General features: G+C 52.4%; 7 protein-coding genes across 7 annotated transcripts; 3 read left to right on the top strand and 4 right to left on the bottom strand.

The window, feature by feature from the left end:
* Nucleotides 1–320: 320 nt before the first annotated feature.
* Nucleotides 321–2039, bottom strand: Z520_08413 (uncharacterized protein; the record flags this gene model as incomplete). Its single annotated transcript, XM_016778910.1, has 3 exons — nucleotides 321–456; nucleotides 506–906; nucleotides 954–2039. 3 exons carry the CDS (start codon nucleotides 2037–2039, stop codon nucleotides 321–323), a joined length of 1623 nt encoding a protein of 540 aa, XP_016629829.1.
* Nucleotides 2040–3138: 1099 nt separating this feature from the next.
* Nucleotides 3139–4221, top strand: Z520_08412 (uncharacterized protein; the record flags this gene model as incomplete). The annotated part of the gene is made up of 1 exon (XM_016778909.1): nucleotides 3139–4221. The coding sequence occupies one exon, from the start codon at nucleotides 3139–3141 to the stop codon at nucleotides 4219–4221; it is 1083 nt and encodes a 360-aa protein (XP_016629828.1).
* A 387-nt stretch (nucleotides 4222–4608) lies between these two features.
* Z520_08411 (uncharacterized protein) lies at nucleotides 4609–7050 on the bottom strand (the record flags this gene model as incomplete). The annotated part of the gene is made up of 1 exon (XM_016778908.1): nucleotides 4609–7050. One exon carries the CDS (start codon nucleotides 7048–7050, stop codon nucleotides 4609–4611), a length of 2442 nt encoding a protein of 813 aa, XP_016629827.1.
* A 1266-nt stretch (nucleotides 7051–8316) lies between these two features.
* On the bottom strand, nucleotides 8317–14564 carry Z520_08410 (uncharacterized protein; the record flags this gene model as incomplete). The annotated part of the gene is made up of 2 exons (XM_016778907.1): nucleotides 8317–8502; nucleotides 8559–14564. 2 exons carry the CDS (start codon nucleotides 14562–14564, stop codon nucleotides 8317–8319), a joined length of 6192 nt encoding a protein of 2063 aa, XP_016629826.1.
* Nucleotides 14565–16438: 1874 nt separating this feature from the next.
* Z520_08409 (uncharacterized protein) lies at nucleotides 16439–19569 on the bottom strand (the record flags this gene model as incomplete). The annotated part of the gene is made up of 2 exons (XM_016778906.1): nucleotides 16439–18706; nucleotides 18757–19569. 2 exons carry the CDS (start codon nucleotides 19567–19569, stop codon nucleotides 16439–16441), a joined length of 3081 nt encoding a protein of 1026 aa, XP_016629825.1.
* A 1562-nt stretch (nucleotides 19570–21131) lies between these two features.
* Nucleotides 21132–22484, top strand: Z520_08408 (uncharacterized protein; the record flags this gene model as incomplete). Its single annotated transcript, XM_016778905.1, has 1 exon — nucleotides 21132–22484. One exon carries the CDS (start codon nucleotides 21132–21134, stop codon nucleotides 22482–22484), a length of 1353 nt encoding a protein of 450 aa, XP_016629824.1.
* A 1323-nt stretch (nucleotides 22485–23807) lies between these two features.
* Z520_08407 (uncharacterized protein) lies at nucleotides 23808–24914 on the top strand (the record flags this gene model as incomplete). Its single annotated transcript, XM_016778904.1, has 1 exon — nucleotides 23808–24914. The coding sequence occupies one exon, from the start codon at nucleotides 23808–23810 to the stop codon at nucleotides 24912–24914; it is 1107 nt and encodes a 368-aa protein (XP_016629823.1).
* Between the last annotated feature and the right edge of the window lie 1941 nt (nucleotides 24915–26855).

The raw sequence follows: 26855 nt of genomic DNA, 5'->3' as shown, positions 1-26855 counted from the left end.
TTGTTATTGCTTGCTGGACACTTCTTGGAGAAGTGAGAAACCCCCCATACTTATGGACAATGCCATGGCATTTCCTGATTTGTCAGGTAGCACGCCATCCTGGGTTGTATACACGCGATGGTCAGATAGAGTGTGGGGTAAGTCATCCAGCACGCGTGTCTATCTATACCCGAGGCCAATGGGCGCCGATACCATTGGATGACGTGCCCGACGTCCTCAGGCCTTCAGGGTCTTATGTTCAGGGAAGCGAAGCGTTCACAGTGACTTGTTTCACACCCTTCCAATCGGCACTCGTTATGCTTATCAATACACTGCGGTGATTATAATTCCTTGCGGACCAATTTTGTGATGGTTGTCCCATCACCGAGGACATCCGTTGCTTCCTCCAGCCTGTAGCCCCTATAGCGAGGTAGAGCAATGGTCCACACGAACCAATAAGCGACTCCGAAAATGAGTCTATAGAGATGGTCAGCATATGTCGTCTTTGTGTGGGGACGCTGCTTACATGGAAATGCCGACCAACGCGTATGTGGCGTAGAAGAAGTTGACATCCGAAGATCCCTTGCTGGAAGGAAATAGCGGAGCACCAATTAATGCCACGGATAGTATGATTCTGAACCATACCGCCGGAATCCAAGCTTTGAACGGCCGTCGCAGATCGGGCTTTTTGCTGCGGAGAATGATCAAGCCAGCACCGACGGCCAGAGCAAAAAATTGACCCGCATATCCTTCAACATCGGCAATGAAAGCATATACTGTGGCAGAAGGCGGTAGGACGATGACCAGCACAGATGGCACATAGTGGACGAGAAGCCCGCCAAGGGGTGCATTGAACGGTTTGTTGGAAGCCAGAATTTCCGAAAAGGGAAGAAACCCTTGCCGCGCGACTTCCTGGTTGACTCGAGCCTGTCATACTGTTAGGACGCTGACTGCTCGATGGGAGAAATACATACCAAGCTGAAGGTGACCACCATGACATTCCCTACAGCGCTGAGAGCAATAGCAAGGGGAAGGAACTTGTTGCCAAAGCCAGCCCCAAAGACTCGCTCGAAGAACAGAGCTGCAATGAGCTCTCTGCTGCGCTTGACCTCTTCAAGTGGCACCACGGACAGGTATGCGACGTTGACGAGCACATACATGATGCAAGCCGTCAGCAACGCAACCGGACCGACTGATCTGAGCGTTCGGACAGGGTCCTTCACCTCGTTGAGGACATTGTTGACATTGCTGAGTCCCGCGTAGGAGTAGAGGATCTTGAAAAACGCTGTCGACAAGTTATTCCACGCCCAGTCGGAGCCAGTCCACAGATCACCCCATGCTGTAGCTGAGGCGTGGTCGGGCACGTCGCTAGACGAAGTGTGAGGTTGCAGCAGAACCACAAATATTCCCGTCAGAATCATGAACACAATCAACCCGACCTTGACCCAACCTAGCAGATTCTGGATCCATATTCCTGTCTTGTAGAAACAGCTGTGGACGATTGTGATCCAGGTCAACAATCCGACCGCCAGTAATTTGGTGTTCAGGTCGTTGGGAGTAGCGCCGGCGGCGAAAAGGGTGTATTTCGCAAAGACGATGCAATTGCTTGCCGTGAATCCGAGGAGAACGGCCTGGACAGCCACCAGAGTCGAGGTGAGGAACCGCGGTTTGCGAAAGGTATACTCCAGATACACTTTTACTCCGCCCGAACGAGGAAGCATACATCCATATTCCATGTCGATGGCTAATCCTGCCCACGCAACGAGAGCTCCGACAACCCACAGGACCAGAGCCAAGCCAGGACTGCCTACGTTCTGGACGATTGTTCCAGGCATTGCGAAAATACCTGATCCGATGACTCGAGAGATAACCAGGATGTAGGCGCTTCCCCAGCCAATGTTTCTCCCCGCTGTCGACGTTTCTGGCAGCACATCGTTGTCGATATTTCTCTCGTCCTTTGGGTTATTGGGCGTTAGGCTTTCCGCATCGTGCACGGAGCTTTGCTCGGGATCGGGGGACAATAGAGGCGATGTCTCGAGGTCCTGCATCTCGGGGGCCATGAATAATCAATTCAACACCCAAAAAAGACGTCCTTGAAGCAGACCCAAAAGACCAACTGACTACAGCTCACCGGCATATAAGAGAAGGTTGGGCTTGTACACACCGGCTTGGGCAAAACATGCTACTGCACAGGCAGGCCCGTGCTGACAAACTGAACGCACAGGAACAAATGTCGAGATGTCAACATATTTTGACCGAATGTATCGCATCAGTTCGCGGGTCAGTCGCGTCACGGACGCAGTGGCCAGGAGGGAGATGATTGGGCTTGCTCATTTGGGGCCTTCATCACGCCATAACCTCTTATCTCAGGGCCTGGTACTTGGCTGGTACTTTCTGACGCGGCCAGGTCAGATAATATGCGCAGGGGCGCAGAATGAGGATCTTCGGGTAACACTTCAATGCACCCTTTTTCGATAAATGAATCCGTCCCACGAGCCAGCCATGTTCTTCCTCCTCCCTCGCCGCTTTCCATCTGACCCGGTGAGCCTGGGACACCGTGTAGAGGCAAGTTTCGTTTGCATAAGGCTTGCCAAGCAAATAATAGTCATCCGGAGAAATAGCGAATCATCCGGCGGATTCCAAGCTCCGAGTCCCCCGCAAAAATATACTTCCGGGGCCCATTTGACATCCTTGGATCTGAGCCTCGGCTTGTGGCTGGCAGCTCTACAGTAACTCTGTCCCTTACCAACAGCTATCCCGTACAACAACAGCAACGGTGGGTTTCCTGTATATATCAACTTATATTTCTCGTCATCCTCTCTCTTTCTTCCCAGACTTATCTCCAGGATATCTGCCATGCCATAGAATACGGCACGAGCCAGCAAGTGTTCAGGCCATTTGACGATTACGAGGTAAAGGCGGGTGAATCCTCTGTTGGGCTGTGTAACCGAGGGCAACATCCGGGAACGTCCAGACAAGCAAGGGAGTGAGTCCAGCATCTGATTGGCTGGGTCAGATATATACTCACGGAGCGATACCAATATCTGGGGCAACAGATCCAATTCCTTGCGGAGTGAAAAGAAGAGAAGAAAGGGAAAAACGACATCAGCAATTAGAGCATCACCAAACCCAAACCCAGAAGAGAAAGCGACCTCGACCATGGCCAACAACCAACGCTTCACGGTCGACAAGATCAAAGTCAAGAACGACCCTCGAATCTCGTTCCTTTCGGCCTTCTTGAACGGGAAAACGTACGGCTACCTGTTCAGCCCGGCGTCGGGGTCGGCGCCAAAACGAGGCACAATCTTCCTGATCCACGGGTTCCCGGATATCAGCATGGGCTGGCGGTACCAGATCCCGTTCCTGACCAAGTTGGGGCTGGACGTGGTGGCGCCGGACACGATGGGGTACGGACGCACCGACGCGCCCAAGTGGACGCTGCAAGACTACAGCTACCGGCGGGCGGCGGACGACATGGCGGAGCTGTGCCGGCAGATGGGGCTCAGCAAGATCATCCTGGGCGGGCACGACTGGGGCGGGTCGATCGTGTACCGGGTGGCGCAGTACTACCCGGAGCTGATCGCGGCGGTGTTCAGCATCTGCACGCCCTACTTCCCGCCCAACGTCAAGTACGAGCCCCTGGGGATCCAGGTGCAGAAGCGGCTGCCCAACTTCGGCTACCAGGAGCACTTTGTGTCGGGCGAGGTCGAGGACGCCGTGCAATCCAAGGCCGAGATCCGCCAATTCCTGGTCAACATGTACGGGGGCCGCACGACCGACACCCGCGAGGTGGCCTTTGACGCCCACAAGGGGCTCGACCTGGCGAAACAGGCGCGCATGGGCACCACCAAGCTGCTCGCGGACGACGAGCTCGCGTACTACGTCGACGAGTACGCCCGCCACGGCGTCTACGGCCCGCTCAACTGGTACCGCACGCGCGAGGTCAACTACATGAACGAGTGGCGCGACTTCTTCGGCAGTGGCCGCAAGGACCCGCAACAGGCCGACCGCGACCTCAAGCTGCACCAGGAGGTCCTGTTCGTGCTGAGCAAAAAGGACCAGGCCCTCCAGCCCTTCATGGCCGCCAAGATGCCCGACCGCATCCCACGCTTGACCTGGCGCGAGGTCGATGCCGGTCACTGGGCCCTGTGGGAGAGGCCTGAGGACTGTAATCGCCTCATTGGCGAGTGGTTGGAGGAGAAGGTCTTCCCCGCCATGGCTGCGCGCGAGAGCAAATTGTGAATACTAAGCAGTGACTTTTTGAGAAGAACTAGCTTTGCAACAGACAGTTGAAACAAAGGACCTTCACGTCCTCCCTGCATCTATCACGTTGTCGCTTTGAGTTGCATACACATGGCCGGAATAGTTGCAGTGGCCTTGGGTCTAATCGCCTTGAAGCCGCTTTGAAAAAAGAAAAAGCCTGGCGAATCGATCATAGAGTAGCAGCAATAACACCTTTTTGTTGTAAAGAAACACCTCTACAAGGCTATAGGGCAAATGCACGTTCAGGCCATTCCTTCTACCTTGACTATGCATGCCTGCCCACCTCCTTTCAAGGTCTCCACGCAGTCCTCCTCCCACATAGCACTTCTCAACTTGGAGGTCCCAAGCTCCAAAGCCTCGAGATCCTCACAACTGGATCCCTCTAACATCACTCAAGATCAACTCCGCAATCGGCTCAGTCAGCGTCTCGTCAACGCTCAGACTCAACAGTTTCCCAATCTTGACGTTGATGGCGCTCTCCCTGTCGTCGACAATGCTCCAGATCCGGTCCTTGATGTCGAACTCGGTCTGATAGTCCAGCAGGAGCTTCTCGATCCGCGGCTTGTGGTCCAACACACTCAACTGTGGATCACTACCTCCTAGAGATATAGTGATGGTGTATTTGTCCATGTGCAGCGCCGGGGGAACGTGTACGAGCATCGAAGGGGTGTCTGGGAACTTTGAGACCACGACATCGGTGTCCTTGGTGCGGTCTTGACCGTCGACCGTGACTTTCAGACCCTCGGGGATCTCAGTGACGGCGAGGAAACGGAAACTCCACGTCCGGCCCGTGACGTGTGCGGTGAGTTCACCCTTGGTTTGGTCGTATTGGATGAGCGAGCCGCGTTCGCCGGTCTGAGGACTCTCCTTCTTCACCTGATCCGAGTCGTCCGCGGGATCTTCAAGGACGGAAGTCTGTCCGTTGCGTCCGATCACCACGAGCACCTCAAAGTGTTCCGGGTTGAGACCACCGTTGCCGGGCGTCTTGTTTGCGTCCAGGGGGATGATGCTGCCTTCGTGTGCCAACACGGGGATTTCATGCAACGGGCGGTACATGTTCAGCTCCCTGTTCCCGTCGTAGACTGTGCCCGTGAAGATATCCACGTGGCGATGCATGGGCGGCAACCAGGCCTTGACACACGCCAGATTCGTCCGCTTGTCCCGTGGCTTCACGATCGGGGCTACAATCAGTTCCGAGCCGAAGAAGTACTGGTTGGGCACCTGGTAAGCCTCGCCGCGCTCGGGAAATAGCCAGTACATGGGCTGCAGGAGCGGCTCGTCCTGGGTCGATGCGCGGACATTGCACGTGTAGAGGTAAGGGATCATACGATGGCGAAGGCGCATGAATCCCTCGATGACATCTTCGCTTTCCCTGCGATACAGCCAGGGTTCCTTGGACGTCCACCTTGAGTTGGACGAGTGCAGACGCATGATGGGGCTAAAGACGCCAAACTGCACCCAACGGGTCACCAGCTCGTCGTCGCGCTTTCCGAAAAAGTGCCCTCCAATGTCGTGACTCCACCAGCCGTACCCGATATTCGAAGCCGTGGCAGTGAACTCAGGCTGAAACTCCAGCGAGGCCCACGTCGTCACCGTATCACCCGAGAACCCCACGGGGTAGCGATGACTGCCGGGTCCAGCATACCGTGAAAAAATGAGCGGACGCTGCTTCCCACCAAGCGCGTTGTCGAGGAAATGGAAATGATTGAGTAGCCACAGGGGATCAATTCCTGGCACTTTGGTGTGAGAGCCCTGTTGCCAGTCAATCCACCAGAAGTCACAGGCGATCTGCTCAATACTTCGGTGAAGAATCCCAAGATAGGCCTCCATGAATTTGGGACTGGTCGGATCGAACAAGATGGGATTCTTGTTGGTAGTGTCGTGATCCAGAAACTTGGCCATCTCCTCATACGAATCTTCATGCGAGTGGATGCCCGAATGTGGATGGTCGTTGAGGGTGATCTTCAGATTGCGACTGTGAATCTCTCGTCCAAACGTCGCGGGATCCGGGAACAGTTTCTTGTCCCAGGTATAACCCGTCCACCCGGCGTGAGGCACTCGAGGATCATCCACCATGTGCCAATCCATATCGACGACAGCGACCGACAAGGGAACTTGTTTGCTTTTGAATTGGTCCATCAGACCAATGTACTCGTCCTGATGGTACTTGTAGTACCTCGACCACCAATTTCCCAGAGCCCACCGGGGCAGCAATGGTTGCTTGCCACTGACGGCGTAAAAGTCCCGGATCGCACCCTTGTAATCATGACCATGGCAGAAGAGATAGCCATCAATCCGATCACCGGGTCGTCGACCAGCCACAAACCCCTGGCCATCAAACAGCATCGACTTGCTATCATCGAGTGCGGCATACCCAAACGTGGACAGTACGCCGGTGCCCATATCACACCGCCCGTCAACCTCATCCAGCGTCCTGGCCGTCCCACCCAGATTCTCCCGGCGGCCATGGCTCGGCTGGGCATCGTACCGCCACTGCGCCCCCCATAGAGTAACTTTGGCCGAGAAGCTGCACAACAGCCCACTGGCGCTGAACCGCTTCTTGTCGTAACTCAGGTGGAAATGATCGTTGATGATCTCGAGCTCGTCTGGTCTGTCAACCACTTGGAACTTGGGCACGGGAAACTCCCGGTTGATGGCAAAGGTAGAGGCTCGATCTTCGAATTTGCCGTCATATGACCACTCGTACCGGATCAGACGGTCGGTGAGGACGGTGAAGCGGTAATGGGGCCCGGAGACGACAGCATCGGGATGAGCTATAGGCTTGCTTTCAAAGTGGTAGTGTTTCATTTGGATGATTACTCTGCTTTTTGTCAAGGATTTTGAGAATGAGGAATAAGGGCTAATGATCTTGTTCATGTAAAGAGTGCGTAGTAGGGGGAAGGCACGCGCGATCGAGCCTCGCGAAGTACGCTGCCGGCACAGGGTGTATATCCGCGTGTATGAACCACGGGAAGCGTCAGCCTTCTTCTCTAATTTGAAAACTCGGCCGGAATCAGCTACACATCCTAGATCGAGGTCTCGAGAACGGTATGCAGATAAAACCAAGAGGTAGCTGGTAACCATGAGCTGGGAACGTCATCATACATACAAAACATACACGGATGGTTGGATGAATGGCATTCGGAGTATTGCTCGGGGAAACGAGGTCGATCCGGATTTGCCAGCCAAATACAAGATCCTTGCCCTAGTGATGCGGTCATAGCAGACGCCGATCATACGAGTAATATCCGGCGAACGAACGAGCCCTCTTGGTAACCATATTCAGAGCATATAACTCCATGTATCAAGGCTGTGGCTGGAGGATGAGGCTGAAAGCATGGCGTAAGGCTGAGGCTCGATAGCAAGACACACCCTCGAAATATTCAATCGGTACTGGCACAAAAGGTGGCAGCAGATATATGAATAACTGGCTGGCAGTAACAAATTCATAGTCGTCTTTTGAGTAACGCTATAGCTGTAGCTATAGCTGTGCTGTACTGTCCTGTCCCCTTCTGTTCACTTCCTCCAAACTGATATGAAAACCTCATGTTGCACCTTTCAATCGCAGCATCCGGGCAGCGAGTGAAAACAAATGCTTGACCAAAAGCCATGTTTGCAAAGGATAGCATATCCTGAACATCCCCTCCCTTTCTTGCAAGTAAACAAGTAACAAGTTATGTGCATAGGCACCTAATCCAAAGCTTCCAGACGCTCGACAACGCATATCGGTTTGTTCGTAACGGCGTTCATCCTTTCCCAAAAGCCCCTGCCTGGTCATTGTATAAAACTCTCATCGAACCGCAGTCCCATCCCAACCCCCCTGGTTAGGCATCTAGCCTGAATCGCAAAGTGCCAATGATCCTGTTCATAACTTCCATCCCAATGCCCTCCCAATACTAATAGCAGATCCTTCCGTGTTGTGGAAGTATCAATTACCGAGTCATGAGCTCCCTGGTCGTACAGACGATGATGCGCAGCCGGCGATTAGAGTCTCGAGCGCATTAAATCTCGCCTGTGAAATTCGGTGACTCCCAAGGGGCATATGCGTCATCAACATCACCGTTGCCGTTTCCCTTATTCTGAGTCTGTTTCTTCCCCAGTGTCGGGAGTATGAATCTGATTTCGTTCCTCTTTAACTTCGGCCAGGATCGTCGATATCTCCTGCAGAATTTCGCTGATCGGCTTGGCCTGATCAAAGAGACTGACTCCCTTCTGGAAAGGCTGATACATGTGTCGAAGCTGCAGAGTAGTTGCACATGCCTGCGAAATGTTAGTTCGTCTCTCCCACAGACAATGGAAGAACCTCGTCTGCTTACCTCAACCCGCGTCACTTGATGTTCTAGCAAATTCATCATGAAGCCATCTGTTTGGACGCCACCGCGTTCTTTCATTCTGGTGAGCAGACTCAATTCAGGTTTGTGCAGTCCTGCTGCCCGCTCGGGGACCTCAAGACAGCTGCACAGCATCTCCAGGCGCAGGGCAATATCCCAGAGTTTCCAGACCTCATCAAGCTGCAAATCCTTCAGTTGGCTATCTTTACCGAGAGTACCTGGTTGGCCTTTGTCGTCAACCGTGGCAGGCCCCTCGCCTCCAAGCTGGACTTTCTGCTCAGCCCCAGGTGGTATTTCCAGTCGACTCGCCAAAGAGTGAGGATACATCAGGTAGATGTACTCGGGATTTTCGAGACCCTTCAGCTTTTTCTCTCCAAGGTCTTTGACCTCAAAACCTTGGCTGCTAAGTTGACGGAGCTCACGACGAATCTGTATTGACAGTGGGTCGTCGTTAACCGTGTCCTCCGAGCCTACAGAATCTCGCCGGTCATCGTCTGCGTAGCTCTCCAGTGTCCTTTGAACCTCGGCAATAAAGTCGCTGCTCACAGTAATCTGTCCACCGTCGGCCACAGCGGACACTCTGGCGGCTTTGTTGACCATGGGCCCGAAGTAATCCATTCTTCGAGTGATTGGATCCTGCTCGCACACGGGCCGGCCCCAGTGCATACCCATTCTTACTGACAGCCCACGGTAGATGGTGTTCTGTTCCGAGTCCAACTTTTCCTGACAATGAACCGTCTCCAGGATCTCTTGGGGCCAGGGCAATTCCAGGAGGTGACTCTGGCAGCTGAAACACCAAAGTAGCGCCGATGTCACTGTTGGGAAAGAGACCATGAATGCATCGCCTTCGGTCTTGACTTCGTAACCACCGATGATGCGAAGCTGTCGCCGCATGAGCTCGTTGTGCATCATTATCGCCGATCTCATGGGGACTGGAAGGATCTCCCACAATGCTGTTGAGTTTTTGATGTCAGTGAAGCAGATCGCTACATCACCAACAGGCGGATCCGGCTCTTCGAGTCTGGCAAGTCGAGAGTCGCCCACAAGTTGTTCACCTTTCCGCCGAGCTTTCCGGGAACTGGGAAATATGGCGCCTTCATCGAGACCCATCTCCTTCGCCATCGACAGACTGGTGCCTCGGAACCGATGGTTGCCTCTCTTTCTCAGGTCTGAAATTCCGAGCACCATGACCATGATTTTGTCTCTTGCACCAAATGCCATTGCTAAATCCCTCAATTTCTGTGCTGCCAGCATGAGATCGTTCTTTTCGGCTCGCGCCGCATCGACGGCAACGTCGACCGTAACATAATCCCAAAATTCTTTCGTGGCCACGACGATGAGCTCGTCGGATTCGGTAATCTGGCATTTGAACGTGTGAGGCGCAGCGATGACGGATGGCATGTGACTGTAATAGCCAAATGCTCGGCTCACTTCGAGGACATCGTTGAGTTTGCCTTGCCTAGAGACATACCCTCCCGCCTCCCTAATCCGCTCGCGTTCACCGGGCTCCGCTGGGTCGTGTTTCCGTGTCAATTGTCGATGTTGGCCATTGGATTGGATTAGTATGGCCTCAATATCACCAACATTGGCGACATGCAAATCCTGCCCATTGATGTACAAGACTGCCGCCACGCCACCTGAACTCAGATCATCGGGGCCGAGGATGTTTGCGACAGTCGAGCCCCTGTGGCCATTAGCCAACCTGTGTTCCTTAGTGTCGAAGTTGCTGCTCGCAAAATTTGCCATGTCCTTGTTGATTGCTAGGAAGGTCCGCCTGAGAGCGTCTATCGGTGTATCCTTCAAATTCTCGGCCTTCTGCAGCTCTTCAAAAAAGACTGCCGAGAAGTTCTCGTGCAAATACTTTGCAACCCTAGATCCGCCGCTCGACATTGTCTGGCCATCAAACATGCCAATAAGTATCTCGCTGTCTTGGCCTCGAAAGTTTGGTTTCAGAAGATCCAGGGTTGACAGATGCTCGTTCTTGCCCAAAGTGTCTGCCATACCGTACATCAATGCCCCAACTACTGAAGCTGAGGTTCGTACGCGGCGATCTTCATTGTCATCCGGAATCGTGTTCGTCAACAGTGTCACATCCATAAGACCCAGCACGCGAAGGTATTTCAGGGTGTTGAAGCTTGTAAGGTCTGTAGTGTCATTGCGGTTCATTGAATGGAAGTGTGCCTGGTTTTGGTGTGCAGCAGGCTTGATTTCTAGGCGCTTGTTGGCGGAGAAATTCAGATACTTGAGGTTTGTGTTGCGATTCCAGTTCCAATCGTACGGCCAGTTTGAGACGTTGTATTTCAATGAGTTGCTCCCGACATCAAGGGTGGACAGTTTGTGCACATTGCAGAGCTCCGCTGGAAGTACTTGGAAACGGTTTGCATTCAAATGCAATATTCTCAGATTACTACTCTCTTCGAGGTCATCGGAGGGCAGAGACGTTAGCTCATTTCCAGAGAGGTAGAGCTCACTTAGTTGAGGCCAACGTCGCAACACTCCTTGAGGGAAGTCGTCCAGTTCGTTGTAGGACAGATTGAGAACACGAAGCTCAGGCAGAAGGACGAGCTCACGGAAGATGTCGTCTTCAAGTCGATTATCAGCCAAATACAGATATCGCAGGGATCCTGCAAATGTGTTGTGTAGCCGGGCTTGTGATATGTTGGAATCTTTGCGAGTTGCAGTCGACATCGAATACTCTGTATTGGTTCTCGAGATCACGGATTGCTTTCGATGAGCGCTCAACGACACAACAGAATTCTTCCGTGCGCCTTGAGAACTACCGATGCTCATCATTCCCGATGACGCCTGGCTCGGTCGGCGCGCTTGAAAGTCTTCAAGCTTGCCAAGATCGTCGAAGCTAGGCGAGGTTGACAGCCCAGGCGTTGCCGTCGGTGTGTAATCCTTAAGCTCACTTGGAGGCGGAGCAGCGTTCTGCTTAGGAAATGTCTCCAGGACGTTTGAGGAAAGATTCAGTGTCTCCAGCTTCCTACAATACCAGATTTCGGGAGGGAGGCTCTTGACATTGCACTCCCTAAGATTCAGGAATTTGAGCTCCGCGAGATTTCCGATGGAAGGCGGAACTATATTCAGTGGATTTTTGGCCATGCTCAGGAACTCTAGTTTGGTGAGCCTTCCGATCTGGGATGACATGTTCGAAAGATGATTTTTGTCCAGATTTAGCTTTTGCAAGTTTGGCATGTGGTCAAACATTGTTTCCTTGAACTCGACAAGTTTCGCTGAAGCAATGTTAAGGCTAGAGAGTGTTGGCACAGGTTCATCTAACTCGAAGGACGTGATCGGGCAGTGATCCAGGACCAGCACACGCAATTTTGGAAACGACCCTTTGAATGTCGTGATGTTGTTGTGGCCAACAAGCAACTGTTCGAGATTTGGAAGGCTTGTCACATTGTCGATGTTCGTTATTGCATTGAATCTTGCATCGATCTCCTTCAGATTAATCAGACTTGCGAAAGTCTCGTTGAAAGGACCTTTCAGATCATTATTCGTGACCCAGAGGCGTTCGAGAGTGGTCAATTGTGAGATTTTCGGAAGCGAGGACAGCTTGTTGAAGCTTATGTCAAGGTCCACCAAGGACTTCAAACTGCATATGTTCTCTGGAAACGTGGTGAAGTTGTTGGATGAAAGATTCAGACTGCGAAGCTGGCGGAAGTACGAAAAGTTGGGCGGCAATTCCGACAATTTATTGTTTGCCAGTTTCAAACTCACAAGGCCCATTAACCTGTGCAGCTCCGCGTGTTCCAATTGTTCCAGTCGATTGTTTGACACGTCAAGCACAGTTAGACGGCTTGCCCAAGCCAAACTAGGTGGTAGACGCCACGCTTCGTTGCCGGTAAATTTAATCTCGCGCAGGTTGATGCAGGCGGTGATGAAGTCCTTTGGCACTCTGAGTGCAAGATTCCGTGAAAGGTTGATGGATATTATTTCAGACGCCTTTGTATAGAGGATAATCGGTATTGTCACCAGTGACTTCCCTGAGAGATCCACATGGCTGAATTTCTGCATTTTGTTGAATGCTGGGTCTTTGTCAAGGCCACTGCCATATCCCGTCTGTTTCTCATGGCTGAACGTGAAACGGATGAGGTAGCTATTGTCCTCTCTACCCACCTCTTCAACCCTGTCTCTTTCTGTGTAGCCTGCAAGGTACAGGAGCTTCTTCTGCATGGCCACAGGACGTTCTCCCGACCCTAGCTGTCTCGACAGTTGATGTTTGCGCATGAGGAGATGGTAGTTATCAATAGAATCATGTAGTACAGATTTCTTGGCAAGAGATTGAAGCACTTCTGCCACAGTTGCATTGATGGACATGGACAACGTCGCAAACGTGCCATCCGTTCTGAAGACACGCATGAAGTAGGAGATGCCATCCTCTTCCTGGATAGCCGGTAACCCATCCTCGTTGGCTTCTGGTAAGCTGTCAAGAACCTCATCTTCTTGTCCTTTGACAGCCCAGCTATCTGGGGCATCCCAAGCAGGGGCAGAGAGTTCTGACATCGGCGTCGCGGAAGCCTTTCCCGTCCAAATCCCAGCTTCTCCGGGAGTTTTTGGAGCCGGCGGCTGAGAGATGATGTCTGACATGTCATCGAAATTAGTGTCGAGGCTGAAGACGCCAGCTTGCATTGGAGCTTGTTGACTTGGGGCTTTGCCCTTATCGGAGGTATCGCTTTGGATACTAGGTCCGCGATGCCTGCCATGCCTCGTGAATCTGCTCGTCTTCGATGAAGCCGTTTGTGTCCGGTCAAGCTTGGGAGAAGGGTCGGTGGCTTTGATTGTTGAAGCGCTGTCGACTGACGTAACGCTCGTCTCTCTATCTCTTTTATTGTCAGAAAGGTCCGAGGCTGTGGTTTTTGTCGACTGGGTTCTGCCCTTCTTCTGCTCCTCGGGCGGCCGTGGTGGTTCAACATTGGTCTTGATCGGTTCAGGCTGGGGTGAATGCTTGTCCCTACGCGATTTGGTGAGCTTTGAAAATATCGATCTCTTTTCCGATTGCGTCGGCGGTTCCTTGCGTGATTGAGGCGCTGGACTGGCGTTACGAGCGAGCGTTGTAGAAGAGCTCATGGGCGTGCTATTTGGCGGTGTATTGCGGTAGAAAGCGAGGTTACTTGTCGAGGATTCCCGACTTGTCGAAGGCCGTTTGGGTATAGAAGTAGGGGCTGACTGGCCTTTGGGCGGGTCTTCTTTGCTTCTTGTGTGGCGATGGAGCAGACCACGCCGGTGGGTAGACGCGGGTGGGGTTGGCTGCAGAGACTCTTGTTGTGGCTGCTGCTGCTGCTGCTGCTGTTCCTGCCGTATCGGTGCAGAGCCAAAGTTTGAGACATCCTCAAAGTTCTGATAAGCCCAAGGGGTAACATCGCTGGAAGGAGGAGGAGCAGGGGTCTTGGGTCGTTCGTCGAGGGTGGTCTGAGTCTGGACCGAACCACTCCGCTGTGATGGCTTGTCTGATGAGCTGGCAGGTGGTGCTAGCTCTGCCAAATCTGCCGTTGACCCTTTCCGCGAATCCGTAGGATCTTCGCCAAAGAAACCCTTCAAGCTTTTATGGAATCGACCATTGGCGGCGCTGCTCCTTGAACCTGTGCTGCTGACAGTTGTAGCGCTGGCTATAGACGGTCGTCTTGCATCACCATCATACTCTGGCGAATCTGACGTATTGGTTCTTGCAGTATCCGGACGCCTTGACGAGCCCGGAGCATCGCGACCGCTAGAATCGCTAAAGTAGGATGAATTCAGCGGCCGCGAGCCTGAGATGTGTGCCTGAGGATCTCGTTCCCAAGGCGCTATATCGTCTATATCGTCATCGTCAGGATGCTGAGTGTCCCAAGGCGCAATGTCGTTGATTGCTCGTGGTTGCGAGAATTGTTGACGGCCTGTGGCATTCGGATTGCCTCCGGTGCCAAAGATGGCCATGGCCTTCGGAGGCATTGGCTGCGAGGGTCTGGTGTCCCATGGCGCGACGTCGTTGTTCGAACGGGACATGGCGAGAAATGGGAGAGCAAGGACTAGTACGTATCTAAGGCTCCACGTCAGTTCAACTGAGCAACCATGTCTCTGGCATTCTTCATAGAGAGTATGAATGAAAGATAACCATGTGGCCTGCGGGAGAGAACCGCAACGGGCGCAGAACGAACAGCGGTACCGGACAGATGCTAGCCAGATAGTCGAATAGCACACAATTTGCTGTGCGATGCAGCGCTGATGACCAGCTGGAGAAGTTCAAGCCTCATTGACAAAGGATGCTCTTGCTCGTGGATGACAATATGCGTGCTCCTCGTACCTTCTCTTATCCCCACAATATTTCCTCCGACGTTAAAAACTTCACCCTTGTCGCTGTTTCCCTTCAGCTCATGGTCTAGTATAGTCGGTCTGAATTTCGCGTCGGGCGCAAGAAAGGTACGGACACCATGCTCGGTTCAGTTGCGGACTAGGCCAGCTCGTGTACGGACAATGAGGTTCTTTGGACGCTAAGATCTCTTCGACACCGAGACGGGCTCGAAGAATATATATGGTTGTGGGAGCCGAGCCTCTAGATACGTATGGGTAGAGTCAGGCGTAGCTGATCAGGCATCGCGGGCTCAGTCGTCGACGGTGGCTTTGTGTGGGCAGCCAACTGTTCAATCGAAGGACAAGGACTGAGAATGGGACTGGAGATCGGCGTCTTGACTTTGGTAGATGAAGAGGATGGATCAAGAAACATTGAATGTAGGCAGGCTGAGAGCGCAGGTGATGACCAAGTTGAGGTGAAGCCGACGAGGAATGGGTGATGGCAACGGGTCAAGCACGCATACGAGTCGGCGTTGGATCTTGCTTAGTTGGTTTGTGGAGATGGGCAGCGATGGGGTTTGGCCTCGAAGCCTGGTGCCCGAGTTCTGGACCGAAGCCGATCAATGGGCATCAATTGGCTACCCGGGCGCCCAGCCGCTCTCGCCTGCCTTAATTTAGCCTTACTAGGTACTCAGTATGCCCTTTTGTGGCCCTTGTATGCCCTGGGCCGTGATGCCGACACCTGAACCCCTCACCTGCAGCGACTTTCCTGCTCACCTGCTTACCTAGTAACCTTTTTGCACACCTACATGCTCCGTACAGTCCTGCTCTACCAATGCAACAGAGTATGTACAAGCGGCACCGCGCCCAGTCTCAAAGCTGGGTTCCACAGGGCAGACTTTGGCCCATGGTCCATATATACTGGTCAGCTGTTCATCGTTCAAACTCACCACCGCCCACTGACCATTCACCTCTCACCGGTCCACGCCTCGCTCTGTCCTTGATTTGGCTCAATACAAATAACTGAAACACAGAATGCGAGTCTGCCTTACTCGCTGTGACCGCACTCGCCCTGTGCGCCCCCAAACTGCCCATTACCTCCTCTCATGACGCTCCCAGTGCAACAGCACGCCATAAGAAACTCTCAGGACGAGCGATTCTGACCCATTCAATCGCGTGACGGATCGTCCTTCTCTGACTGGCGACAGCATCCCAACATCTCGGGTCTTGGACTTCTCGGCATACTGGGGACCTACCTAGGTACACGCTGCGTCGTTTCCTATGCTATGCTTTCCGAGGGATCTATCCGACGTACTTCCCTGCCGAACACGAAAGAACTACTTCGGCAAACAGATGGACATTTCGCTCCCAATATGATCAATTCGAAACTATCCGTCAGCTCTTGTTGCGCGGCAATCAGAGCAGAGTATGAGAATAACCATGGGATTAGATTAAAAGGATTTATCATCTTATATGCACAACGCTCACCTGCTCAGCATGCATGGATTGCTGACGGCGGCTCGGCAATTGAGGACATCTCCAATGTCCATGTCCGCCCTCGCCAGAGATTCTGCTCACAAGACACCAGGTCATTTCTTCGTATCGCCCTTGAACCAAAGTACGTCTTTGCCAGACGTCATCATCATATCCGCAATCGGGGTGGGCGCCGCCTCCGAGCCTGTTCTTGATGCTAATGCAGAAGGGTTTGTTGTAGTTGTTGCCGCCGCCGTCGTCGTTGTTATTATGGAACCCCTTTCCGAACTCTTTGCACCTCCGCCACTGCTGCTGTCCGCAATGCTTCCCCGGAACAGACTTTTCCATCCACTCTTGCTTTCCCTACCGGCATTACTGTTTTTCTTTTTCTTTTTCTTCTGCTTGCGTTCCCCATCGAATTGTCCCGCAGAGGCGAAATCAGGCTCCACCATCGGTCGACCTCCGGGGGCGGGCGGCGCAGGAGCCTGCTCTGGCGGTCCTAGCGAACGAGATGATCGATGTGACCAGCGTTGTGCTGAATTTGAAGAGACGCTCGAAGATGATCTTGCATGAATAGGTGAACCTGGAGGTGTATACGAGAGTCTGTCGATGATATCTGCAACAACATCTATTTTGAGCTTGGGGCCGGGACTGCCCACGCTGGGGCTGGGGACTGGTACGGGAACAATCTTGCCATCTTTCTTGGTGAGCTTCAACTTCAAGGGCCGGATCGGTTCTGGTGTGCTGGAATCGCCAAAATCCTTGGGCTTCATGCCAGGTTTGATTGTAAGTTCGGTTGGCAGCTTGAAAAAGTCGTCGGGCTGGCTTTTGCTGGCGCTGGGAGCTTCTTCCTCTGGATTTTTGGCGACTGCAACTGGTCTGGGCGGTAGGTTGAAAGTCTGTTGTGGAGCTTCGAGCTCTACCGGTCCAACCTCTTCCTTCGGCTTGGGCTGAAGAGGCTTGGGGACTATGGCCTCTAACTCGGCAATAAATTCTGTCTTTGGGGTCAATTCGTCGACTTCCTGAGGAGACGTATCATTTGAGATGTCGAGTGCGTTTGTTTTGGCTGTGATCTCGCCTTCAATACTGGCCGGCGCTTCAACAGGGATCTGTGATTTTGTGCCATCACCGCCGTTTTCGATTTCCGCAGTCGGCAGAAGCACTGTAGCCGTCAACTGAGACTGCAAAGGCGCTGCCACCACTTCCCCTAGGGGAAGGTCTGTGCTATTCGTCGCCCCAAATTCGCCGTTGAGCTGAATTTGCGTGTCGTCTTCGGCCTTCTGCTGCGCTGCTGCAAATGTCTCCTCCTTCGCAGAGGCTGGTACGATAGCGACGGTAATGGTTGACGTATCAATCAGAATTTTCGTGCTCAACGCCGACCCCGAGGTTGACCTTGTCATTTCACCTTCGTTCAACTCAGGTCCAGGTTCCCCAAGGCTTGACAGTTGAGAGCCTTTCCTGGATGTGGAAGAGTTTGACCGCTCTTCTCCCACCGCTGGCTCAACCGGAGCAGGAAGCTCTACTGGAGGAGAGGCCATGGCCATCACGGCAGGGTGCGAAGTGAATGCTGGGTTAGGGATTGATGAACGACGAGTGACTGGCCTGGATGGATCCACAATCGAGGCTCGAGCCGACGCCTGAGCTGCGGTTGGAGATGCTTTGGCGGAGTCGGTGTCCTTCTGGTGATCCGCATTGAATATCCCAATCGAAGCATCTTGGTCGTGGGAGAGGAAGAAGCCGGCCTCTCCTTCCGACATGACGGGCGATATCATGGCCTGCACAGGTGTCCCCTTCGACTTTCCAGTCTGCGGCGTAAGTAACAAAGAAGATAGTCCAGGAGATCTCAAAAGATCAGCCAACGCTGTCGGATAGTAGACACTAGATATGCGGTGACTCGCATTGTCCTTTGGCTTCAGCCCAAGTGTCATGCTCAATCGGTTCTTGATCGATACCGGCGCTTGTCGAAGTACATCTTCAGGAACATCGGCCGGAAGCTCAACGAGCTGCTCCTCGCTGTGTTGGATAAGCAACCCTCCTAGACTATGCATTCGGTCTGCAGCCTGCTGCGGTCCCTCGGGCCCCAACGCCTCGGAAGAAAATGACCGCCCAGGAATTTCTCCGTTGCCTGGTCTTCTGGATTTTGGGGATTGTGGCGACTGATGCCCAAGAGACTGTGGATGTGAAGCCAATCCTTGACTTGACTTCTGGCCGCTGTTTGGTCGACTGGAGAAGCTGGTCAGTTGAGTACTCCGAGATGAATTCCTGGTCGAGTGTTTGCGACCTGGTTCACTCGGCAGCGGCTTGTGTTCGGCGATGGACCCTAACTGAGATGGAGCACGACCAGCGTCCTGAGAAGTAATGTGTTTCGTCTTTTGAGCTCTAGCCTGGCAACAGTTAGAAGGGGGTCAACAAAAAAGGTCAAAGACTGTCTCACCACAAGATTCCGGCTGACCGCCGCAGCTCTTTGCTGCATCTCGGAGACCACCTCCGCAAGCTTCTTCAGAGACCCAGCCAGCTTGTTACCTTGCAGATGCAATTCCAAAAAAGCTCTACGCCACCCTTCGACATTTCCAAGCATGGCAACTAGAACAGCTTCATGTTCGGGAGAGTCTCTCTTCCATGTTGAATTTAATTTAGACAGGTATTTTTCCATCACGTTGGTAGCATCGAATCCCTTCTGGACGTCCTTCAGTGCATCCTTTGCCGCTTTCTTGGTCCGGCTAATGACATGGTCGATCTTTTCGTTTCCGTCGAGAATAGAAGCGCGAAATGCCCGATCCTCCAACATTCGGTCAAACACTTCCCCGTGTGCGAGTGGGAGCTTGAGACACCGTATTCTCTCGTGGATGTCACTTTGGGCAAGATCGAAGTCTTCTGTGGTACGTTCCAGGAAGGCATCAATGTCGTCAACGTGAGACTGCAAGATCCTCATGACCTCGTCTTCTGAAATGGCCATGTTCTGTGATAGTAGATGCATTCCAAAGGTTAGTTGCGCCACGAGTTTCCACAATGGGTGATATTTCTCTCCTGGTTTTTGCTTCCACCTCCCCGCAATGACCCGTTGATAGGTAGGAGCCTCGAGAAGGATTGTCCTTCGTGTCATGGCATCAGTAGGTATGTCTTCCGCCACCTGATCGGATATTGATTCTAGCATCGACTCCTCGAAAGGCTTTTGTAATTGCGGAACCGGATGCGCGGGCGGATGGACAAAGCCCTGCCCTCCATTGCTGCCCTTGTCTATCGACATTGCGCGGGAGCCGATAACCCGAGACAGCTGAAGACAGATGTCAATCAATTGAGGCGATGGTTTCTATTGTTGACGAGCACCTTGCCCCCGCATGAAAACATGTTCATAGAACACAACCTTTTGACCCTGAACCCCATGTACTTCGATATCCAACCTCGACAATTCTTTTCTTCTATGGTCTTCTCTGCACGCACCAGTGGAGGCCGATATTCAGGAGAAGGACGGTAAGTCGAGAATTCGGAACCAGGCCCGTGCAACTTGAGTTTTTCCACACGTCTCAGCTGCTGTGTAATGACGGCAGACCATAGGTCAGGCAGAGGAGAAGTGAGTGCAAACGCGTAGAGACGTTTTCAACGGCCGGTCATAGGAAGTGCGAACTTCGGCGAGTTCGAATCGAGCAGTCAGGGTTCGCTGGTCTTGTTACCGCACGCGAATTCGAAAGAGAGCAGACAGTGGTAGGAACCTGGATCAGCTGGTCTGAGGGTGGCTTGAAAGAGGAGAGAACAAGAGTTTACCCGCAAAATCTAACCTGTGGCCCAAGTCCTTGTATGTCAGAGCACGACTGGCGAAAGGAGGAGGATGGGACGTTTCTCGTGCATAGTGGTAAGCAGCAAACGCAGATCCATATCAAGCCACTCACGGAGACGACCAGGGTATCTCGCCTGTGGCCGTGATTTTTTGAGGCCTGACGCGCCATGGGGGCGAGTCTTGACCATGCTCCCATCGTTTCATCCTTTGAAAGCGGCGTGAGACTGGTGAGACTGGTGAGACTTCGTGATGTGGTCGAGAAGCTGCAGAGCGACCTGCAAGCGATAGAGGGACAGTCAACGGTGGACCATGTGGGATTGGCCAGGCCACGCAGGCCTAAGGAAGCCCGTTGTGGGCGTTGAAAATGGTGAAACCAGACTTGCATTTCGGCCTCTTCCGCGATAGGCCCCAGGAAATTTCCCGACCAAGGGCTAAGGAAGAGCTCATCAAAATGGCCCAACCCATTGAATCCACCGATCAAAAGGCGATCGGGAGGTTGCCGACGATCATCTCCCCGGCGCCCTTATTCCAAGTACTGGACGATGACCATGGTTGTCCTAGAGCAGACGATTGGGACGAGGAAGGTAATACCTATTCCCTGCACGCGGAAGTTTACTCGCTTCTCAAGATCTCGTTGTTTAGCTCAGCATCGACTCTATCTACACCGAGGAAATCGTGCCAGAAAGAGAGACAGCCAAGTGGACAGGAGCATCTGCTCGACTCCATCCTGCTGCTCCTGTTTCATATCTAGTGTCTGCGCCGTGGGATCCCGGTTCGCCCCCGCCCCGAGTTGCACGGGTGTCCCTTGAAAAGTCCCTTAAAAGTAGCCTGCTGCTTTATCACCAAGAGGCCAAAACAAAGATCAAAATCACGTTGAACAGAATAGCACACCATCTACCCCGGCTCCCCTTGATTTTGACTCTTCACGACGCACCTTCCAATCCTACGGCTTGCATCAGTGGCTGGAGCTTTGAACGCTGCAACTCCTTGATATCTCCCTACAGCAATCGAAGGTGACCTGATCAAATCACACGATGTCGACAGCAGCCTTTCCACTCTCGCCAAGAGACGCCCTCCGCCAGGCATACCAAGGTCAATCGCTGCACGATGTACCTGTCCCCGCTGCGGTTATAGATGTGGCAAAGGTAAAGGTGAACTGCAGGTCCATGCTGAATGCCGTCAAAGAGCTGGGTGTCAGTTTCAGAGCTCATGTGAAGACTCACAAAACATCAGAGATTACGAGGCTTCAGGTCGGTGAAGATTGCAATGACGTGAGGTTGATCGTGTCGACCATTATCGAGGCGGAGCAGTTGGTCCCCCTTCTGTTGGAATATAAAAGTCGCATTGCAAAGATCAATGTCTTGTATGGCGTCCCTTTGGGCCCCTCACACGTAAATCGGCTTGCTGCTGTAGGCCGCCAGCTTGGTGAAGGGTCCATCACAGTCATGATCGATCATCCAGAACAGTTGAAATGCTTGCCCTCGTTCAAAGAACAGGCAGGATTTCCCGCCATGGTATTCATCAAGGCAGATTCGGGCTACCACAGGGCCGGTCTAAGTCCAGACTCGAAAGATATGATGGACTTGGTGCACGAAGTTGGCACCGCCGAGCAGCAAGGTCATCTGTGGCTGCTCGGATTCTATTCCCATAATAGTCTCAGCTATGGTGGATCGTCCCCAGACGATGCGATGGACATGCTCAGAGTCGAAATTGATGTCTGCCGGCAAGCTTCCCAACACTTCAAGCGAGACCGACACGCACCGCTTCTAGTATCGGTTGGAGCATCTCCCACTGCTCTCTCCATACAGAACATTCTGCCTTCGGCGGCCAGTTCTACCCCTTCGGCTAATGCTCTCAAGGACACGCTTGAGTTGACCAAATCCAATCTCGAGCTTGAAATCCATGCCGGCGTCTATCCAATCTTTGACATTCAGCAGGTGGCTGCCAGCAGTCGCAGCTTTACCTCAGATCCTCACGATACCATTGCAGTATCTGTGCTCGCTGAAATCTGCTCTTTGTACCCCAATCGAACTAAACAGCCTGAGGGACTGATCTCTGCCGGTGCTCTCGCACTTGCGAGAGAGCCCTGCAAGGACTATCCTGGGTGGGGCGTTGTAAGTCCCTGGAACATGCCAGGCGACTATGGCACGACAAAGAAAGATCGCATCATTGTTAGTCGTATAAGTCAGGAGCACGGAATCTTGGCTTTTGAAGACAGCGATCTAGAGAAACGACAATTTCCTTTGCAGTATGGACAAAAGCTGCGCATCTGGCCGAATCATGCGTGCATTACCCTGGCCATGTTCAGCTGGTATTTTATCATCGACACAGATACTGACACCCCAGACAAGATTGTTGATATCTGGATAAGGTGGCGAGGCTGGTAACGGCAAGAGACACTGGGAGGGCGGCTTGATTGCGACCAGTATTGAACAGATACAATTGGTCGAATGTGGTTCTCGCTGAAGTCAGAGCCAGGGACATGAGAGGTACATTCCAGCAAGGGAGTACCCAATCCCATCAATCGCGATACCGCCTCGACAGACATCATTCATAATTATCAAAAGGCGAAACATACCATACTCTGGCCAGAAGATTGAAGCAGACCATGATCCTCCTCTTTCTTGCTTCGTTCTGCCACTGACACACTTATCCAATGTATTCACGCGATCCGAATGCCACTCCGCGCGGTTCCAGGAGACCGACCGGAAGACGGTCTCCATGCCATCGAACGCCGAGAGCAGGCGAGCTTGGCTGATCCCGGAGATAACAGCCATGTTTGTCGGATCATGAAACTCAGATGCTTTGCCTGCAAAGGTAAGAGAATTCCCACGTTTGGGACATAATCAAAGATCAGGAAATGTCCTTCCTGAATTAATGCATTACATGGGTGGACTATGGAGAAGATTGCCGGCCACAAGAGACGGTTTGGTTTAGGTAATACAGGTGGAGTGGCAATGGTGTGTCCCTATGTCCAACCACTAGTGAGTCTGCCCGGTAATTCGACCCGGGCATCCCTCGGAGCTCCTTATGGACACCAGATGGCATCAGACAGAGCGTTGGCCGAGGCTGCGAGCATCATGACCAGTCAATCTTGCTGCTCTCGGCGGTCACTTGTCTTGCGGGACTTCAGCCTCGCGGAACATAAAGCCTTGCGAAACAAAAGGCCATGCGGGACTAAAAGCCATACAGAACAAACAAGCCACATAAACAGCACAAAAAACACATACCAAAAACTCCATGGCAGGACAAAAAGCCATGGCAGGACAAAAAACCCATACAGGAAAAGAAACCCATACAGCACAAAGAAGCCATGCAAGACAAAAGCCATGCAGGACAAAAAGCCCGTATAGGACAAAAGCCATGCAGGACAAAAAGCCGTGTAGAACAAAAGCCTGTTTGGACTGTCAGGCAACGACCGGCTTCCTGCTCTAACCTCTACCATAGTTAAAAGAGCTTCTGACGAAGTGAACACAGCAGTGCAGGAAAAGGCTCTACTTGTGACTACAGCATCCAAAACTCTACAAAATCCAAAACTCAGCAATCTCGCCCTTTTTCGCTCTGGTTTGTTTCCAGCACGCTAGTGTGCCTCTTTCCATCAAACTCTTCTATCACATCACCCCCAATAAACCTCCCCAAGCCCTCTTCGGTCACTTTAGCGTTTATCATCACAGTCGTGTCCCTCACAGGTGAGCTCGATTAACGCAGAAATGGCTTACTTCAATAGCATGAACTCCAACCGAACCAGCGGGACCGGTAGTGGTTGGAGGCAGAGTTGGTCGCCTTCTAGGGATATGTCAGCACCGTGGAGGCGATTATCAGGTCCTTCGCCTACAGACAGTCAAGGCTTCGGAATCACAGAGGCAGACAGGCCACCCTTGATCCCACGATCTCATCCTGATGGCGTGGCATATGCAGGTACGGTCCCCCAGACACCTACCGGCACATTTCCCACTTCGTCCTCCATCTCCTGTTTGGACCCTACTAACTACCGCAGGAAGTTTCAGATCCATTCGATTTATGAACTTGCAGCAGGGACCATTATTCGCGGACTTCACGTGAGCGAAGCCGTGGACTCTGTTTCCCGCTCGGACCGGCGCGCGTCACGACAGACATTCAACGAGGAGTCTGAAACTTGGACGAAAAGGATTATGCACAAACATCGTCACTTTATTGTGGTCCAGGTTTACGATTCCCACTACGTCGCGTTGCCTGTGTTCACGAATGCCGGGCGGGGTCTGGCGCCCGTTCCGCAGCATGAGAAGAAACACTACATGTCGATCCGCGACCATCGGACAGACAACTTCGAATGCCAGAATCCGGAGCTGCCGGTCCTGGTGACAGAGGAGATGGAACCTCACAGCGCTAACCTCGCTCCAAATAGCGTGGTTAAGTTTACAATTCCTCAAACATTTCTGATCACGAACGAGATCGAAATTGTTGGGCAGCTGACGGGTTGGAGCACGGCTGTGCTCTCAAAGCACTATCGTCGAGACGATGGCGAAGTGGTCGGAGAACCCACACCCGAACACATTCAGAGGGTGACTGAGGCTGCGCGGCTGGCAAGACTCAGGCAGCAAGAGTTCAAGGTCGCCTTTGCAGACGGTCCGAGCCACGGTGGCCTGCAGAGATTCCGCCGACAGACAATGTCTCGGTCTCCGTCGTCGCCTCGATGGGGCGTTCGAGATGAGAGCCGTCGTCGGTCATATTCCCCAGACTCTCTGGGTGACGTGCCAATGCGTGATGCTCGTCCTGCTGATCCACCGCCACCAAATGTGTCCAATCGATTCGATATGTTGCGCGACGAGTTAAGATAAGTTCAGTCCCATGGAGGCCGAGGATGATCAGTAAATTGCGGGAAGCTGGAGTTGGGAGAGGAGGTTAAGCTCTTGACAACGATGGTGAGGGCGGAGATTGAGACGGCCCTAGTGATGCCTATACACCAAGGATAGTTGATGCGAAGATCGGATTGATCGGAGGCGTGTGTGACAGGTATTAGGTTCTGTTTTGACATATTTTAGATTTAGACGTCTAGCTTCTTGTTTTATAGTATTGGGTATAGGGTTAGTATATACTAATTCTGGTTTGTCAAATATCGATGGAGTAGAACAGAAAAGATTTCTTGTCGGGGCGCAAACAGAGCAGGCCCTTCTAATGACCCGACGAGGAAGACGCATCCTATCAGCTGGTTTGTAGCATGCCCCATTGAGAGGCCGTCTAAAAGAGAAGAAGGCCTTGAAAATGTCCCAGTAAGGCGTTTAGCATGCCGAGCAGAAATGTAACCTCAATAGATATCATTGAAAAAAGAAACCATATCCAGAGTGAGTGGCTTCCACAGCATCTTCACCACCTGATATAATCTCTCTACACTACCTCCGAGCCCAGGTAGTATAAGCAAAGAATCCCGCCACGATGTACTGTAGGACCATTCACCGTGACGGCAATGGATAGGCCGCCTGTAGATTTACCTCCACCGCAAGCCAAAACACCGCGGGAAGGAGGAGAGCAGCGCTCTCTCGTACTGGGGCGTGCGATAGCTAGAGGGGTTGGTTGTAAAAGCGCTGTGCCGGTGTATCCATATGCATCACAGAATAGCATTATCGCTGGTGGGAAAGTCGTCAACGACCACAAGAATGGGATATTATTACACCGCGTCGAATCTCCAGATCAGGTTAAGCCCAAAATCCTGCGAGACAAAACTCACCACCTCATCCCTATCTGTGTGTCTCTCAACTCTCCTCACTGCATTGCATTGCATTGCATTGCGTTGCAGTTTCGAACGAGGCTGGTATAGACTTTTCGGCGGAATCGCAACACATGCAACCACCCCATGCATGAGATCTGATATCTGATCCGTCACCAACGCCAGCCCCTGCAAAATAAGCATGCAAGGCTGCAAGCTTCCGGGCAGGAACAGCGCAAAGGACAAACGGCCAGGTACCGCAGTCAGTCTGGGGAACATGGACAAACAGACAGAGGCGATGTACTAATTGCCAAATGAAGAGGGGGCAGACACGGCAAGTACTTGCTTCACTCATTCTGCAAGAACCATGATATCGGTATCCTTCGATTTCAGGAGAGCCACGACTTGTCCCCGAATGAAGAGGCAGAGTTCAAGCAGTAAACGGTACCAAACTTTCAATAAGTAACTCACTCACCCCTACACTCACCTCTGTCTGCACTGCCTACCACCTCCACCACACACACATTCGCACCACCCCTTCAAAATCAATCTGCCCGTTTCCTGGACCCCAAAAAAAACAGAAGAAAAAAATCATCTTCTGTACTGGTGCCTGGATTTGAACCAGGGTCTCTTCGGGGGCCCAGCAGCAGGACGTCTCGAGCTTCTCCTTCCTTTTCTAAGGCCACGGTTCATCAGCCATCTCTGAAGCCACTGTCTGGTAGCATAACAGATAATTAGAAGAGGAGAGAGAGAAAACCCTACCTGTCCGTTTGCTGTTAGCGAAGCATACTGACCACTATACTACACCAGCGACTCGAGGTGAATTGTTGGAGTGATTTCTGTGAAAGCTGGCAATAAACCAACTTTTTCTTTCCATTTTTCTTTCCACTGAGTGGTTGGCAAGGGGGTGAGCGCCCGAGATCGTGGGTTGCCATTGTCGTTGCTGTTGAGAAGTGAGTCACGCCCAAAGCTTATGCCAAAGGGGTTTTTGATATTGTTGGAGCTGGTGCCCTTCGGGAAACCAAAGCAAAGGGGGGAAGACACCAAACTGGGCGAACATATACTCACCACTTAC

Source organism: Fonsecaea multimorphosa (assembly GCF_000836435.1).
Source record: "Fonsecaea multimorphosa CBS 102226 unplaced genomic scaffold supercont1.19, whole genome shotgun sequence".
Lineage (NCBI taxonomy): Eukaryota > Fungi > Ascomycota > Eurotiomycetes > Chaetothyriales > Herpotrichiellaceae > Fonsecaea > Fonsecaea multimorphosa.
The sequence above is the reverse complement of the archived record's forward strand: the minus strand, read 5'-3'. Positions and strand labels throughout refer to the sequence as shown.